General features: G+C 40.9%; 2 protein-coding genes across 2 annotated transcripts in view; both read left to right on the top strand.

Moving 5' to 3' along the window:
• map2k5 (mitogen-activated protein kinase kinase 5) overlaps positions 1-1,912 on the top strand; it is a 92,010-nt gene extending 90,098 nt beyond the window's left edge. The window contains exon 22 of the mRNA XM_080730793.1: positions 1,691-1,912. Coding sequence (XP_080586919.1) covers positions 1,691-1,798 — 108 coding nt within the window. The 3' untranslated portion in view covers positions 1,799-1,912. The remainder of the gene's footprint in view (positions 1-1,690) is intronic.
• A 14,998-nt stretch (positions 1,913-16,910) lies between these two features.
• Positions 16,911-17,500, top strand: part of LOC308288791 (SKI family transcriptional corepressor 1 homolog-B-like) — a gene marked incomplete at both ends in the record, with an annotated part of 7,045 nt that continues 6,455 nt past the window's right edge. Inside the window, one exon of the mRNA XM_080730261.1 lies at positions 16,911-17,500. This exon is cut by the window's right edge and continues 1,186 nt beyond it. Coding sequence (XP_080586387.1) covers positions 16,911-17,500 — 590 coding nt within the window.

Genomic DNA, 17,500 nt, shown 5'->3' with positions numbered 1-17,500 from the left:
CCACTCAGTTGCACACAACTGACAAACCTATTTTTTGTAGCTAGCCTGGCTGTAATTATTTTTGGGTAGCATATACAGTAGAATGGAATGATGAAGATCCTTGACTTCTCTCAGGTTTGGGCCTTTGGTTCATAGTTTACGTGCAACTATAGGACGTGAGCACAAACGCAGTGAACTCAAATAAACAAACAACCAGTAAAAACAGTACTGTGGCTCCGTTAGCAAAGATAACATCTTTGTAGGGAGGTATTTTAGTGTCCACCGATGCGTTTATGGCCCCTAAGCGCTGGATCTAATTGTCTCTTTATGTAACTCTTTTCTTTCTTTTTTAAACGTAATTTTTATTTTGTCACATGTGAACACATTTTCAGGGTCAACATTTTACATCATTTTCATCATCAACTTACAGTCCATTTCAATCCTCTGTGGTGTCATTCTTCCGGGTCGTGTATTCAGTCCATTTCTCCCATATGTAACTCTTTTCAATGGGATTGCCACATATTTATACTCTGCTGGAAACACTAACAGTATGACAAATAACTGAGTTTTTAGTGTCATATAGTTATACAGTATATGATGTGTGTGTGTGTGTGTGTGTGTGTGTGTGTGTGTGTGTGTGTGTGTGTGTGTGTGTGTGTGTGTGTGTGTGTGTGTGTGTGTGTGTGTGTGTGTGTGTGTGTGTGTGTGTGTGTGTGTATATCGCAGTGTAATATGTACAGTATAATTGTATTTATATAATACTTATACATATGTATTTACACACAATTATACACAATATAATTAAGGGTGTACTACACTTTGTGAAGAACAGATATCAATCAAATCAGTACTGACAAGTCAATTGACGCCGACTGACCGTGGTGTTGTTTATTTAATTGTACTGCTAGACACAGTAAATGGAACTCAAGGTTTAGTCTCAGATGACATGTTTCATTTACAAGCCGCCTCCACTTTCACCTCTGACTCCCCTCTGACCTTTGGTGCAGGGCTCCAGTCTGCATTATGGCCCCCAGATGAGCTTTTTGTATTTAGATTCTTGTCATTGAGGTGTCTCGTGTGACGTAATTCGTTTCATGTTACTAATCCTCGGACTAGTATTGTAACAAGTGAGACAAACATTGGTAAATCGAATATAAACTTCCAACCAGCAAAGTGGTGAACACATCATTGCATTAAGTTTGGAGGATAGATTATATCAATTATAACAATTATGCTATGAGGCTAACGATTTGTCAACGTGTCAACCATCTGTGACAATAAAAGTGATGTATTGAACAACATTTGAACATTTATTTTACCCTCTTTTTGTCTGGGGAAAAGCTCATTACTTGTTTTGTTTATTTGCATTATTGTCTTTGAATATATTGAAAAATATATGTTTCTATCATCAGTGGTTCTCATTCTTTTTCATGTCAAGGACCCCTAGAATTATATGTATTTGGCCACGGACCCCCATCTCAAAATATTTTGTTCCAGGGACCCAGAGAAAGAAAGTTATAGATACATTACTAACATTCGCTTTAAAAATATATATATTCAAAGATTTGCAAAAGATAGCAGCTCTACAAGCTCGCAGCGTGTCACTCACCCTGAGCTTGTATATCTGCTATTTTTGAATAGCAAAAGTATACAAAAATAATGGTTAAAATTAAAAATCTATTTCTTCTCTGCTCTGCGTCTCTCTTCATAGGAGCATTCCTTCATCATCCAGTACAACGACGGCCAGCCAGAGGTGGTGTCACAGTGGGTCTGTGAGTGTCTGGAGGAGAGGCGAGCGCAGCAGGCCGCAGGACGCTGACATCCTGGGCACACGCCACAGGGTTCATGGGTCACGTATGCCCATATGCACTGTAAAACAGACTTTATGCACATGGACAAGAGCAGTGGTTCTCTAACTTTTAAATGTCAAGGTCTCCCCTTAACTCTGACAGTGTACAAATGGAACCAAATGGACCCGTCAGGGTCCATTTGGTTCCATTTGTATACTGTTAGAGTTACATACTTCTATGGGTCAATTTTATACCCCTCTAAAGGAACCCACAGAGTCCCTGGAATCCACTTTGAGAATCACTGGACGAAAGAAAAGACATTGCTTCACATACCTTTTGGAGTATGTGAGAATCTCTCCACTTCAAAGCTCTCCATGACAGCGCCACCATGGTGTGTTGTAGAGTATTATGCTGTTTGCTTTGAACTGGGATTCGACGGGGCCCTTTTACTGAAATATTTTGCTTACTGCAGTGAATTGGCACTCGGACTGAACCCTGCACATCCTTATTCAGCGTTTTTCCTGTCTCCAAACTCTCTGGGAATGGAAAGGTGAACGCCGCGGTGAGCATTCCTGTCTATTCCTGACTCAGATGACTTTGACAGTTTTTTTCTTCTGGAGAGGATATCCCAAATAACCCACTTGTGCTTTAAGGTCAGAGTCTCTAGTGAATGTTACGGTTTGTGCCTGTGTGTGTAACCACATGTGTGTGTGCCTATTCTTCCTTTGAAAACATTTTTTTTTTAACTCATCAAAGTAAAAGTTGCCACTGTTACTTTTAAGGATTTAATTAATATTCCCTTCTTATATTCTACCATTTTTCACTCCCTAGAATATAATCATGGTCTCCTCTCCTGGTATTCTTTTTCCTCTGTCTTGCTAATCATCGTTGTGAAATACTTAACAGTGGATGGTACCAGTGGTGGAAAAACCTAAATGTTTTAATACTAAGTAAAAGTATCAATACTGCAATATAGAAAGACTCTGTTACAGCTAAGTCTGGAATTCAAAATTTACATAAGTAAAAGTACAAAAGTATTGGCATCAAAATATAGTTAAAGTACCAAAGGTAAAAAGTACAAAAATGTTTGAAAATAGCATATCTACAAGATCACAACGTGACGCAATGCGACGTGTTGTGAGCTTGTAGATTGGCTATTTTCAAATAGCCACGGTATAAAATAGGGCTAAAGTGGTTTCTGTATGTTTTATAATATTATAATTTATATCTGTAAAGTAACTAGTAAGTTAAGTTTTCAAATATTTCTAGTGGAGTAAAAGTACAATATTTGGATGTGAGATGTAATGGAGTAGAAGTAAAAGTATTGGAGATTTGGAAATACTCAAGTAAAGTACAAATACCTCAAAATTGTACTTACCCGGTAAGTACCTTTACACCACTGGATGGTAGTGTAGATCCGTTCAGGTCTGCAGACTGGAATACAGACGTAGGGCTGTCACACATTTTACACAACGATTGTCACTCAAATAATCACAATTAATGATGTAATTGTGTTTTTGTCGTTGACGATTACATTCCTGTTTGGCTTTTAGGCTTTGAAGTTGCACATGGCAGACATGACACATAACCTAAATATACAAAGAAATTACTGACATATTTGCAACTTTATACTTAAAAAAAGAACATTGATTGTGGAAATAGCCGAAGCTCACAACGCGTTGCAATGTGACACTATACTTTTGAAAACGTTTGAAAATATATATGAACATTTTGCAACATGGAAACGATTATGACAGTCATGACAAAATAATTGTGATTATGTCAAATAATTGCGATTGGGCGATTATGTAATACTTGTGACAGGCCTAAACAGACGTAAAGACAGAACGGTGGTATTTGAACACTGCAGTGTTCTTTCTGTGAAAGAAAAAACTGAAGTGGTGCCTGGCTGTTACAGAAGTGGAATGGGGAGATATTGACAAGCATCTTAATAGACTGGCAAGTGGCAAGGCTATGGAGGTGGGCTTTTTTTTTGTCTCAATGGAAGACTTTTTCTTCCCCTCTATTGCACATCATTAATGTGTTTGTGCAGCCATGCTTGATGTTAAATGCAATGGAAAGAGTTGTTGGAAATTTAATTTTACTGTATTGGTGAAGCTGATCTTGGCTTCATTTCAGTAACTGCTATCATTCACGCGACCGCGTATTTCCCGGTGAACCTAAGCGCAACGGTTGGGACTTGGGAGTTGGGAGTGTGGGGAACACGCACCACTGACTAAGGCTATTAGCCTTTATGTATTGAGAATGAGAGGCACTCTTGCCGATTTAGTAAGAGACTCGTCGCCAATTGCAAGATATTTAAAAGTTATTTGGGGCCATGATGATAACCTTTTTTTCCCACAACTATGACTAAGGATTTATATTGTCTGTGTTATTGTTTACAACCACAATTATTCACGTGTGGCAAGATCGTGGTTCCACTCGTTTTTAGTAGGCTATAGTGTAGGCTTAGAAGCCTTTTCAGAAGTTAATTTAATGTTTTCCATTTAATGATTTCCTTTATCCTCATCTAATCTTGCGCTAATGCAAGCAACTGTTTTGCCATGTTTTAAGGCTGTGTAGGCTTTTCAGAAGTTAATTTAATGTTTTCCAGTTAATGATTTCCTTTATCGTCATCTTCCGCTAATACACGCAACTGTTTTCGCCAGGTTTTAAGGTCTTATTTTAGTTGTTTCTCATAAGCTTGCGACCCTCCTTGCCCATCGGCCCCCACCTTTGCGCACAGGTTCACCGGGAAATACGCGGTCGCATCATTCACTTAGGTAGCATATTTTCCTTTATTTATTTTTTAAAAATATATTTAATTTTTTTTTGGAGTGGGGGTGTGAAGGGATGTTGGCAAATACTGAGGGTTATTGTGTTCCCAGTGTACATGCTTGAGGTCACGCAATCTCACATGAACTTGACCACAAAACTTAACCATATATAAATACAACCCATTATAACCTTATATCAAAACAAAAACAATACCATTTTAACCGTATAGTAAGTAAGCCCATAGGGCCCATCGTTGGGCTAAGCCTATCTCCTGTTTCTGTAGTGTGTGGCAGTGGTGGCTTGATATACAAGTACATCCCATTTAACCTCATCCATAAACGTAATCAACTTTAACTTTACGGAGAATTCCGGAGTGACTGTGGAAAGTGGACTGACTAAGTAATCAAAAGGCCGGTGTAGGGAATTGGACAAGTTTGGGGAATTTGCCAAATCAAGCTTAGGCTGGGGTTGCCATGGCAATCAATTGGCTCATTTGGGCCACGGCCAGAGCCTTTTTTTCCCCGTTCTGGACAACCGCCTGTTCCACCGACTCTGCGCCGGGCACTGCGCTCCCTCGGGTCGTCTGCGACGTGTGTGGCGAACAGTTCTCGAGATACGTGGATTACAGAGGTACATGCATGCATACGTACAGAGATTCTGTGTATTTATTGTAAGATGACAAAACATAAACGTAAATCATTTCAGTTTAAAGGTTTTGGAGCGGTGCTAACCGCTCCGACATCTGTCTTTCCTGCTATTCTCTGTAGCGCTCTGGTCCTGTGTCCTCGGGTCAGATAGACAACTCACCTGCAATAGCCAGGGAGGGAAAGTAGTCACCCAATAGCAGACAGTTGGGTTCATAATCACGCCAGAACAAGATTTGACCTCTCTATATGTCCACTGCATTTTAATGGATATTTGCAGCCCGGGAACACATTTTATACGGCCCGCGGCTTCATTCCTAAATTGTATTATAAATAGCCCGCCAGCACCGTCAAAGAATATTTTCCCAGAGTATAATTTGTTAGGACTGTTCCCTGTTGTCTTATTCTGAAGGGGTCAAAGAAAGGCTATTTTAGTGTATATTTTTTACCCTGCACATCTGGTTACATTTGGTAATGTGAAATAAGGCAGAGTTATGTGTGTTTTGTTGAGAGCAGACACATTGATACAATTGATATTAAATATTGAGTGATGATGATAGTTAAATAAAATTGTTTAAATGCGATGAATGTGTATGTGACTTTGTTATGGTCTGACCAAAAGTACATTAGGCAATTATTTGTTAGCTATCCATGGACTTCTTACGAGACAGGAAGACGACGACCCAACCGACCTTCCCTCCATCTGACCCTCCCTCTGCAACACCAGATGACACTACAACCGCCCCGTTCATCCAACCAGCTGATTCCTCCACCCTCCAACCAGCTGATTCCTCCACCCTTCAACCAGCTGATTCATCCACCCTCCAACCAGCTGATTCCTCCACCCTCCAACCAGCTGATTCCTCCACCCTCCAACCAGCTGATTCCTCCACCCTCCAACCAGCTGATTCCTCCACCCTCCAACCAGCTGATTCTTCCACCCTCCAACCAGCTGATTCCTCCACCCTCCAACCAGCTGATTCCTCAACCCAGCCTCCTGTTGCTCCACCAGACTCCTCGTCCTGCTCAGACCACCTCTACGTGGTTGTGACGGTGGTTCGTGTCGTAGGGACGACGGCCATCTTCCTCATGCTCCTCATCACCATTCTCATCAGCAGACCCAAGACCAGAGAAACCCCGATCATTAAAAACTAAAACTAGAAAAAGCAGTAAATGAAAACATTTTAACACTCATCTTTTCTTTTCTCAAATTACAATCTAAAATATGAACCCTTGTTGTAAAAACACAAAGTTGTTCTTTTACAACTTTTTGAACTTTGTTCACAAAGTTGTAAAATAAGGTATTGTGTTTACACGTTAAACATAAATACCACGATGAGTGACAAATAAGCTTTCAGATGTTCAGCAAAGTATTGGAGTGATGCAAACACAAATGGGAATTCCTTCCTTGGTGGAACTGCTAAACCATATGAACAGGCAAGAAGTTTGGTTTACCCAAGTTTGAGTTGGAATTGATGACAACCAATCCAGATTGCTTCATTTTTATTTAAGTTCATCTCAAAATGTGACAAGCTTTCCAAAGTTGTAATTAATGAATCTTCATCTCCAATGTGATTGTTTTGTCAGCTACCTGGGATGTTTAATTTCATGCATGAAGTTTCCATCTGGTGAAGTTTCTGTCTGATGCCTCCAATGTTTTAACTTTGATCTAACCCTAGAATTTCTGCTGCAGAAACAAATCGCATCATGGGAAAAGGACAACCCTGTGAGTGACTGAGTCGGAAGAACTCTGATATCCACCCATTTTTGGTTGCTGCTTCTCTCCAATTTCAGCCGGTATTTGTGAAACCTGTATTAGCAGGGGTCTTCAATGTTTTCAGGCCAAGGAGAGAGAGAGAGATGAAGCAGGGACCCCCACAATCTATTCACAGATTCCATATAGTTTCGTCATTTGACAGCACAATCAGTATATTTTGGATTCATGTCAATCTGTGTTATCAGATATGTTACAACTTGTGCCAGCATCCTCTTTTGGCGTGAGAGGTCCGCGGAGCCTCCAGCCGGGTCCGGGGCGGCAAGCCGGTCGCGTGGGTGCCTGGCTGTAGTCCGAGGCCCGCACAGCGGTTGAGCTGCGGCCCAACCGTGTGTGATCGGGATCAGCACTCATTGAGCTAATAAACTTGACCTTTCACTCTGTACTTAGTCTGCTCTTTTTCCCCTCTACACCAAACCTCTGCAGAAAATAGCCGATCTACAAGCTCACAACGCCTCAAGCTGTGAGGCGTTGTGATGAGGCGTTGTGAGCTTTTGGCTAAAGCTCTCCAAATATGGACGCTAGGGTTCAAGTAGTTCATGTAAAAAAGGACAAAAAAAAGTTTCTATCACACAAAGATTTTGAGGACCCCCTAGGGGTCCTGGACCCCCTGTTGATGACCCCTGCTGTATAGCATGGTTGGATATGAAGTGTTGTTTTTAACCCAAACTTCATTCTGATCACTGTCTGTCTCTTCCACAGCACCATGCACGTATACAGTATGATGTGTGCAAGAGAGACAGATGATGAAAGATATACAGTATAATGTTACTGCATCAGACATTGTAAGTATCAGTGTTGTTTTTGACAGCAAATTTTGATTTAGTTTTATTTATAGTATTTTGAATAAAATGTCATTTAGTTTTAGTCATAATTTAGTCACCTGAAATGTTTTAGTTTTAGTCTAATTTTAGTCGACTAAATATCATAGGATTTTAGGGGACTGAATCTACAGTTGATTTAGTCAACTAGCATTGTAATGCCTGATTTTACACTTGGTTGTGTGCTGAAAATAGCACATCTACAAGTTCACAATGCGTCACAGCGCGACGCGTGAGTGTGCTATTTTCAACACGCAACTCCTGAGAGCAACCAAACATCTCCACTAGTCCCTCTCTAACCTTTTAGTCTAGTTTTTATTTTGTTGACGAAATTGTCAATATATTTAGTCTTAGTTTTAGTCATCACAGCTTAGTTTTTATTTAGTTTTTATTTAGTTTTCATCAGTGAAAAAAATGCAGTCGACGAACATGATGGAGATTAATGCTGAGCACCACTTTACTTTGTAGGCTACTGTTCTGTCTTGAGCTCACAGAGGCAAATTCCTAACAACTAAAAGTTGAAATGGTCTTTTTCTCTTCATTATGGATATGGAGAGGAACGCTTTCATTTTAATTTGTTGTGGCTAACCTCAATACTCCGGGGCTCCTTTTTTATCTAGTTAACTTGGCCATCCTGCCTTGTTTTATAGTTGTAATTAAAATAATTTCCTTGTAGTTCAGTATACGAAAATATTTGATGAAGTGAGGTATCGCTAGCTCTCTATTCTCATTCCCTAATCAGTTACTTAGGACCCAACTGAAATTGTACCATTTAAAGTTATTGGCTGATTGGTTAAATTAGAATACAAATATTTTGGAACAATTCCTTATGGGTCATCGTGAGATTATCCACAGAATCTCACTTGGTTACTCGTTAGTTAGAAGCTTCTATAGTGCAATGCAATGCAATCACTGTCTTCAAGTCTTCCTATAAGCCTAAGGCATGCCAAGGATTTGAACCCATTGACCTTCCAGTTACAAACCCACCTCTTGAATCATTAGTCTTCCACCACCTCTTACAGTATATACCAGATATATTAATTTCCATCATTAATATTCTTTGACTTTGACCCTTGACTGTCTGTCTGGGGTTTAATTTCAGCTGGAATAGGAATCAGCACCCCTCTGCTCTGTTTTGGAATCAATTTCCTGCAGGTCCAGCACTTTTTGAGATACTAATACAATAACAATACAAAGTATTTTTTACTCGTTAAAACAAAGTTGCAGAGTGCTTTACATAAAACTGAACAGAAACAATCAGCAGGCTCCTGCCTGAGGACCCAGACTGTGAACCATTCATTTCTCCCTCCTCTCAAGAGGTTAACTCAAAATAGGCCCACGCCATGAGGTGCCTTAAGATTAATCAGTCAAATCTTAAAATCAATCCTAAAACAGACATTGTAGAGAAGATAAACTAGAAGTAATGTGTTTTCTCCACCTAATTTTAATTAAATTTCTAGCAGCAGCATTCTGTACAATTTGGAGCCCATTGAGTCTCCTCATTAAAGAGTTATTACAATAATAAATAAATGATGATGTTGGTGTCTTCTAAAATGTAAAATTGATGTGATCCTGCACATATTTCTGAGATGATACAAACATATCTGACCAAGTTTGTGGCTTTCAATCAAATTTGTGGCGCTCAATAAAAATAAAAATAAATGTTTAGGCTGCATGAGATCAAAGACACCAAGTAGAAGGTTTTTGGCAGCAGAGTCAAGTCACACATACAGTGAAGGCAAGGTAGTGAAGGCAATCAGTAAACATAGGAACCTACGCATGCACAAAGCCAGACGTATAGGAGCGGTTAGCACCGCTCAAAAAAAGGAAATGTGGTTCACACAACGTGACTCCAATGTTGATCTCAGACTGCATGTTGCCAGCCTGTGACATCAGTCATCTGATGTAAGTATCTGACTGTCATATCTATGATGTATGACACCAAATTTGGGCAAGGTCAGAGACGCCTTGAAGCTTGTAAAAATAAATAAAAAAATACTGAATTGCCCAATCACATTTTGAGCAGCAGAGGGGTGCCATTAACAGATCTAAGAGCAGCTTATATTAGGGAGAGGAGCTTAGTGTGTCTACAGGACTTTATCATCAGCCTGACTTTTTTTCAACATGCTTTAGAAAGGAGGTGGAGAAAAAACAATACATCAATGTAGCTCATTGTTTTCAGGCCATGTTGTATCACACAATGCAGATATAAGTTTTGTTCCAGGCCAGCGATGTCCCATTTTAGATGTTATTTCTCTGATGCAGGGTGGAACACAATTAACTTGACAAGGACAGTGGCTGGTATATCAGCCCCAAACCTTTATACTGATTCTTTTGTGTAACTACCAGCTTGCACAATTATTTGCTCATATAATTAATCAGAGGAACTGCAAAGTAATCCATGCTCATAATGAAGCAGAACTATTTTAGGCTTGTTTGATGCCCTTTTTTTTTACATGTCTCACAGCAGAATGATTTCTTTAGGTTTGACAGCAAGTTATTTCCATTCAGAATGTTTATTCCTGTGAAATACCTTGCATTGTCTCGCAATGATACTGTGTTTAATAGTTGTAAACTATATTAATATATTGCACATTTATGATGGCAATTATTGTGTGTTCAAATAGGAGACCACATTTCTAATAAAATGCAGTGGTCATTAACACAATTGTGTTAATAAATTGTGGCAGAATTGTGCTCTCTCGATTGTTGTTTTGAAATGTAGGCCTATGGGTCCTTTGAGTGCACTGCAAATCCTGTTTTCTGATGTCATTGTTAACAGCGACCAGATAGAATGGTCTGATTGGCTTTGTAGCGACCTCATTCCATGTGGGCTGCAACTGCAAGTAGCCCAACACTTGATTTTGATGCCTCCTGCACTTCTAGCCTATAAGTAAAATTTGATATATAGGTACAAAATACCTGTTTTAACACGTAAATTGTTGCTGAAATCAAATTACACGGTGATCAAATGATCTATTGCTATGTTAAATTTGACATTTACCAACATGTCACGCGAACGAAGTGTGGATTTTTCAATCTCATCGTGTTGTGCGCTTCTCTCCGTGGGGATATTGACCGCATATTGTTTGGGGATGCGTCTTCATTTCATGCCGGACCCCTCATATTCCCATTTGCCACAGAGGTACACGCCTCCCTCCCTCCGCATTGTATCGGCCGGTGACCTTTTTACGCAGCAGTCCAAGTTGATTAGCACATCAGGCGGGACAATGAGTGGTCGCCCTGTACACAGCCATTACCCAGATCCCTTCATCAATGTCCTGTAATTAAAATGTCACCGTTTAATTTTCGAGCCAATGCCTCCCCTCTCAGAGCAATCCTTTGCCCAATAAAAAGTGTAATCGAAATGTTCTTTTCAGTGGAAACAAAAAGGATAAGGTGGGGAAAAGCGTTTAAGAGCGCTGAGCAAGGACGGATCAATAAGGTCTATCGCCTAAAGAAGAGGATTGATTGGTCTCTAAAATTGAATTTATTGGGGTCACGGTTTTATAGGGTGCTGATACAACTGTTAATTATAAAACGTTTGCTCTCAATTGCTGCTGTTATTAAACCTGTCCTGATTTAGACGGACTTGATTTATCTTCCCATATAATATATGACAGAACGCAACATGGCCTCGGGACGCATGCAGTTATGCGTGCTTCTATTGCGCAAATGGGATGCTTTTGTTTTGCAGGCCCGGTATATTTTGGCTGTTCTGTGTCTACTGTAGAAATATACAACCAGGGGCGTCACACCAAATTCTGGGCCATGGGTACAAGGATTCACTGTGGGCCCCCCCCATGAATGTTAACTATTGAAAAATAGAAGATATACGAGCTCACACGAGCTTGTAGATCTGCTATTTTTGAAAAATTGTGAAAATGTGTGCAAGAAACCTATATGTTTCCATGTCAGTGGTGCTCAAACCTTTTCATGTGAAGGAGGACCCCCAAGATGATATGTATTTGGCCACGGACCCCCCCCCCCATCTCAAAATATTTAGTTCCAGGGACCCCCCCAGAAGCAAAATTTGAGTTTCAAATGTTCGCTTAAAAATACATGTATTCAAAGATTTGCACACATTTTCAAGACTTTTCAAAAATAGCAGATCTACAATGTGAGCTTGTATATCTGCTATTTTTCAATAGCTAAAGTTACTAGGGCCCTCCACCTTGGGCCCTAGTAACTCAATATTACACTCGAGTCGGGAGGCACTATTTGGGCGTTAATTGCCACAGTACAAGCCACAAGGATCTGTTCTGAAGCTCCCTTTATTGACTCAGATTTAAGCATTCCATTTTGTCCACGAGAGAACACTATGTCCTGGATAACCTAAATATAGCTATATAGCCTAGCATAGACTATAGGAGCCTATACCCCGAGTTGCTATTGCCTAAAGTCATTGCAGACCCTGGCCTGTAGAAAATGAATTAATTAATTGTTAATTAATTGATTGTCTTCTAGCCTAAATATCCCTGAGTTTATCAAATTTCGTGACAGAGACTAGGCCAATGCCATTTTGAAAGGAAAAACATAACTTACACGTTTAGTAGGCCTACTATTAGCCTACTGTCAAAAGGCCTATGCCAGCCAGTCTCGAATTAATATTCTATTAAGTCTGGGTTCACCTAGGTGAGTTTGGAATTCTAATGACTTAAACCCAGCAGCGCATTAATATTTTAGGGAAGGTTTGTTTAAACAATTGGAACGCATATAAATGAGGCGCAGGTAATTTGCTCTTTTAAAAAGCCCTCGTTCATGTGTATCCAACAGTAATAGAGGGAGAGCGCGCGCACGCCTAAAATTACCGCTAGAAATGTCTAATTAAAAGCTCGTGCTGCGCCGTTCCTCGTGCACGCCCTAATGAGAGCGTTGTGTGTGAGCCACGTGAGCTCACGTTTCTCCGGAATAAAGCAGCGACAATGGCCCATTCAGTCGGTGGTCTTAAATAATTAAAAAGAGAGGAATAATTACAGTATAAAATTGTAATTATTGTTGGGCTGGAGGAAAAGCCTCTTGATTGTTGAAAGAGGAGAGGTTGCGCTTATATCAGGTTCAGCAGCGAGGCTCCCTTTTCTCTGCATCAATATTGCAGGGAGATAAGCTGATGGAACAGAGCAGGACAGCGCGCTACCTGAGACCGGGCGGTGCATGTGTGTCGCGGGGCAAACGCAGTGCAACTTTCAACCGTAGTTGTCGCGGTGAAAACCTTGTATGTCCAAAACTGCTCCTTTAGGCTCCGCTATATCATTTAGTGAAAATAGACGATGCTCTCTGCACAACTATCCATCCATCCACCACAGAAGCACTGTGAGTTTGTAGATCTGCTATTTTCACTTTTGTGTGACACTCTTGTATTGATTGATTGATTGCATATTCTATTAGAAGTTTGCATTGGAAAAGGTATACAGGACAGCTAGTTCACTGATACAAGGTCAACTAAAAGGATAGACTCGATGCATGCATACAACATTAAATGACAGACAATAAAACACAGTAAGTCTGCCATACTATGCAAAAAAACATCATAAAACAGTCGAAAAACAAAATATTTAAAAAAATTGTGATGATGAGTGGCATTTTACCAAAACACATTTGAAACATGGATATACAAGGTTTCTACTGGACAGCAACGACGAGGCGTCCCAGATGTGAGCATCCACCTAGCCTTTAGGCTTATAGACAGACACCTTAGGCATGTGTCACTTTCGATCTTCTATCAATTATAGACTTGACTTGACAAGATATGGAAATGTGTTCTGCTCAGTTCTTTCCCGCAAATTACGCAGTCAGGTTTGACAATCTTTTTTAAATTAGCCTATTATCATTATCAATTTTAGGAGAAGTCTACATGAGACCCATTAGTAGGCTAATGTCCAGTTCAGTGAGGCTGAGGCATCAGTTATAGGTCTATGGGTGTTGTTGTGTACCGCCTATAGGCTGCAAGGTGCACCTGGCTGCTATGATGCTTAGGTTTGCTGCAGTCTGCACCTGTAGACTGCATTAACAACATGGACCAATTGTATTTTCCTCTGGAATTGTGATTATCTATGGTGTATCAGTCTTGCGCATGAATTCGTTTCGGTTGAATCACACATGATGGGCTATTGTTCAGCCTGTAACACATGACAGAGAGATGGAAACAAAGTGTTGTCTGATCTGACGCGCAGAGACTGCATGGATCAACCTGTTCCAGGTATTAATAGCTGCTAGGCCTACCGGACGAGACTTTAGCGAGGTTAACCGTGATGACTGCATGCGATTCAGCGATGAGGCTTTGTTGATCCGCTTATTAATAGTTAATACGGTCGTAAAAGTGGCATAGGCCTATTGGGTTCACTTATATCAGATATTGCTGCATCACTGTTTGTGCAATCTGGCCTCTTTGTGTATAGCCTAAAGCATAGGTTCTCGATCGAAGTGGGGTCCGATGATCCAGGACGGGGTCCCCAGCTAAATGATAGTTAGGTTTAGGAACCAAATGGACCCTTATGGGTATATGTAACTCGTCTCTGAGAGTGTACAAAGTGTACATTTGTACACTCAGAGTTACATTTTTATATAGATTGGGGTCTCAGAGATATACATGCCATTAAATGGGGGGTCCGTAGCCTAATGCATGTCAAACGGGGGGTCCCTGAAATTAAAATGGTTGAAAATCACTATAGAGCCGTAAAAAAAATCTTCTCTTATATGGGGGTACCTGGCGGCATATCTTTTCAAATGGGGGTCCGCGGGCTAATAAGTGTCAATTTGGGGGTCCTCGACATGAAAAAAGTTTGAGAACCACTGGCATAAAGGCCCACCAAACACAGATTATTGGGCTCATGCGTTTGGATAGAGAAGAAGAAAATATGTCGCGCTGCGCCGTGCGCGCGTCGGGGTTGTGTGGGTGGCATTCGACTTGCCTGGGGGCATTTCATCAGCTCATCTTAGATTCCGTCCAGTTTTCATTGCACGGTCCGCACAGTGTGTGATTTAAAAACATGGCCAATTATTTGACACACGAACAAAAGCACCGCCAGCCCTCAAAATGCAAGGCGTGTGCGCGTGTGGGAAGCCTCAAATTGATTTGCGTGTCCACAAGAAGCCTAACAGATGGTCGTGTAACTTGATAAATGATGCCTCGGTGTCATTTTGTCTTTTGGTGCCTTCTGCGATATTTTAGTTTTGGTATGTTTTTCCCCTCCGTTTGCTATAAAGCCACAATAACGGACACTGATTTTAATAGATAAATAAAATAAAATAATATTGCCATTATTTATTATAGGCCATACACGACTAAATATATAGGCCTAATCTAAATTTCCTATCTATTTTGTGTCTATTTAGGCTAGTAAGGTGTAGCCTATAACCCAGTGGTTCTCAACCAGTGGTCCGGGGACCACCAGTGGTCCTTAGCTGAGGACCAGTGGTCCTTGAGGGGGTTCCAGGTGGTCCTCAGCTAAATGATGCAGAGTTAACAAAATGGACACTAATAGATCTTTTAACTCTTGAGAGCGTAAAATGAAACCAAATGAACACTTGGTTTCATGTTACGCTCTCAAGAGTTACATTGTTGTTTTACACTGGCATTACTTAAAGTCTACACAATTACAGAAGGTAGAAGAATTGTTATTTTGATCAACGTTTGCCTGTTATCTCTCCTATGGCACCAACATCAATATGCCTACAGCATGGAATTTTAGACAAAATCGTAATCCAACGATAACAAAATATTAGGTTTTGGGTCTGAGAGGCTAAAATGTCATCACATGGTGGTCCGAGGCTCAAATGCCTTGATGTGAAAAGTTAAACCCTAATAGACATACAGGTCAGGTGTTACTGTTGTTGCTCCTGCATGAGCCGGGCACACAGTGGTTAAACAGCGTGCGCGTTAAGTGGGTGTGCCTCAGCCTTGCTATTAGTTTAGCGGTCATTTGTACAGTGAGCAGCAGAGAGGCTGCCATGTGCTCCCTGTCTGTCGTTCACCATTCAGCTCCACGGAGTCTGGGAGGATGGAGCTTCTTATCCGTGCGCTCTGAGAGAAACCCCAAGACTTTTTTCGTTTTTTAGGCCAATCATTTTGGGCAACATCTACATCTAGGCTATGTTTTTTCACCAAACTGACTACGTTTCGCGCGTCTTGTTATTTTTTTCCGTGAAAGATCGTTTAATCTGAAACCCCTGGAAGTATACTGTGTTCTTTTTCGGGAGAAAAAGGTAGGCGATGTGTTTTTTTTTTTTTTTTTGCTTTTGTCTATATCCATAGCCTATTCGTTTTATTGGTGACGATAATACCGATTTTAGACTAAGCTTGTTTTCCCATATTTTAATCTTATTTTATTTTCTATTCATGTCTTGCCCTTTTCTCTGAAAATATAGCCTATTTGTTCCAACTGAATATTTTAGTTTTATGTTTGTGACAACAACATACGGATGAACTTCAGATAAGGCCTAATTTCAAGTAGGATAATCTGCGCAAACTTCGTGCGAAGCTCTCATTACATGTATTTAAGGCTATAGTCTTTCGTTAAGAACGTAAATACACACAGTTTAACTTGTGTAATTACCTTGAAAGCGGCTTTAGATGTTCTTTTGGTCTTTGCTAAGCGCATTGGCGCAGCTCAGAGGATGTTTCCCGTCTGTTCTTATGAGCGTAAACATATTATTGCCTCTTAAGTTGTCCTGACTCCTCACTATTTAAAAGGTAAGAACATAGGCTACCACACCTGCAGCTATTTGTCCAGGCTAGTCGAAGGGGTAGGCTATCACCAATAGGTTAACAGGGCCTGTTATTATAACATTGTACATTTTATAATAATAATTAGGCCTACACTTTCAGCATGCGTAATTATCCTAGATTTCAGAAAATGTCATGTCTACTGCATACATCATAAAACAGTTAAGTAGCATTACTTGCATTTAATATTTTCATATTATTATTATTATTATCTGTATAGATACGTGATTTATAATAGGCCTAATTGCTTTATAATTATTAGTAGGTTATTAATGTGTTTATGTTAAAAGCAAAGGCCTATAATATGAGCTTCTGTATAGGCCTCCGTCATGATAAGCTGCAGTTTTTGCCATGGGACGAGGCTAAATCTAGTTTATTCTGCCTTCCAGATCTCTCGGCATGGAGTCTCTACCAAGCCAGCTAGCAGCAGCAGCAGCAGCAGCGGGCCAGAGAGACTCCAGCTCCTCTCCGCCTCTGAAGCAGGACGTGCAGACCTTCTCCAGCCTCAAGCCCAACACGGTCAGCGAGACGTCCCTGTACGGCGTGCCCATCGTGTGTCTGGTCATAGACGGACAGGAGAGACTCTGCTTGGCGCAGATCTCCAACACGCTGCTAAAGAACTACAGCTACAATGAGATCCACAACCGCCGCGTGGCCCTGGGGATCACCTGCGTGCAGTGCACGCCCGTACAACTGGAGATCCTGAGGCGCGCGGGCGCCATGCCCATCTCTTCGAGGCGCTGCGGCATGATCACCAAGCGCGAGGCCGAGAGGCTGTGCAAGTCGTTCCTAGGCGCGCACAACCCTCCCAAGCTGCCGGAGAACTTCGCGTTCGACGTCTCCCACGAGTGCGCCTGGGGCAGCCGGGGAAACTTCATCCCCAACAGGTACAACAGCTCGAGGGCCAAGTGCATCAAATGCAGCTACTGCAACATGTACTTCTCACCCAACAAGTTCATCTTCCATTCCCACCGAACCCCCGAGTCCAA

The sequence above is a fragment of the Nannobrachium achirus genome, assembly GCF_963921795.1.
Source record: "Nannobrachium achirus genome assembly, chromosome: 7".
NCBI classification, from domain to species: Eukaryota; Metazoa; Chordata; class Actinopteri; order Myctophiformes; family Myctophidae; genus Nannobrachium; species Nannobrachium achirus.
The sequence above is the reverse complement of the archived record's forward strand: the minus strand, read 5'-3'. Positions and strand labels throughout refer to the sequence as shown.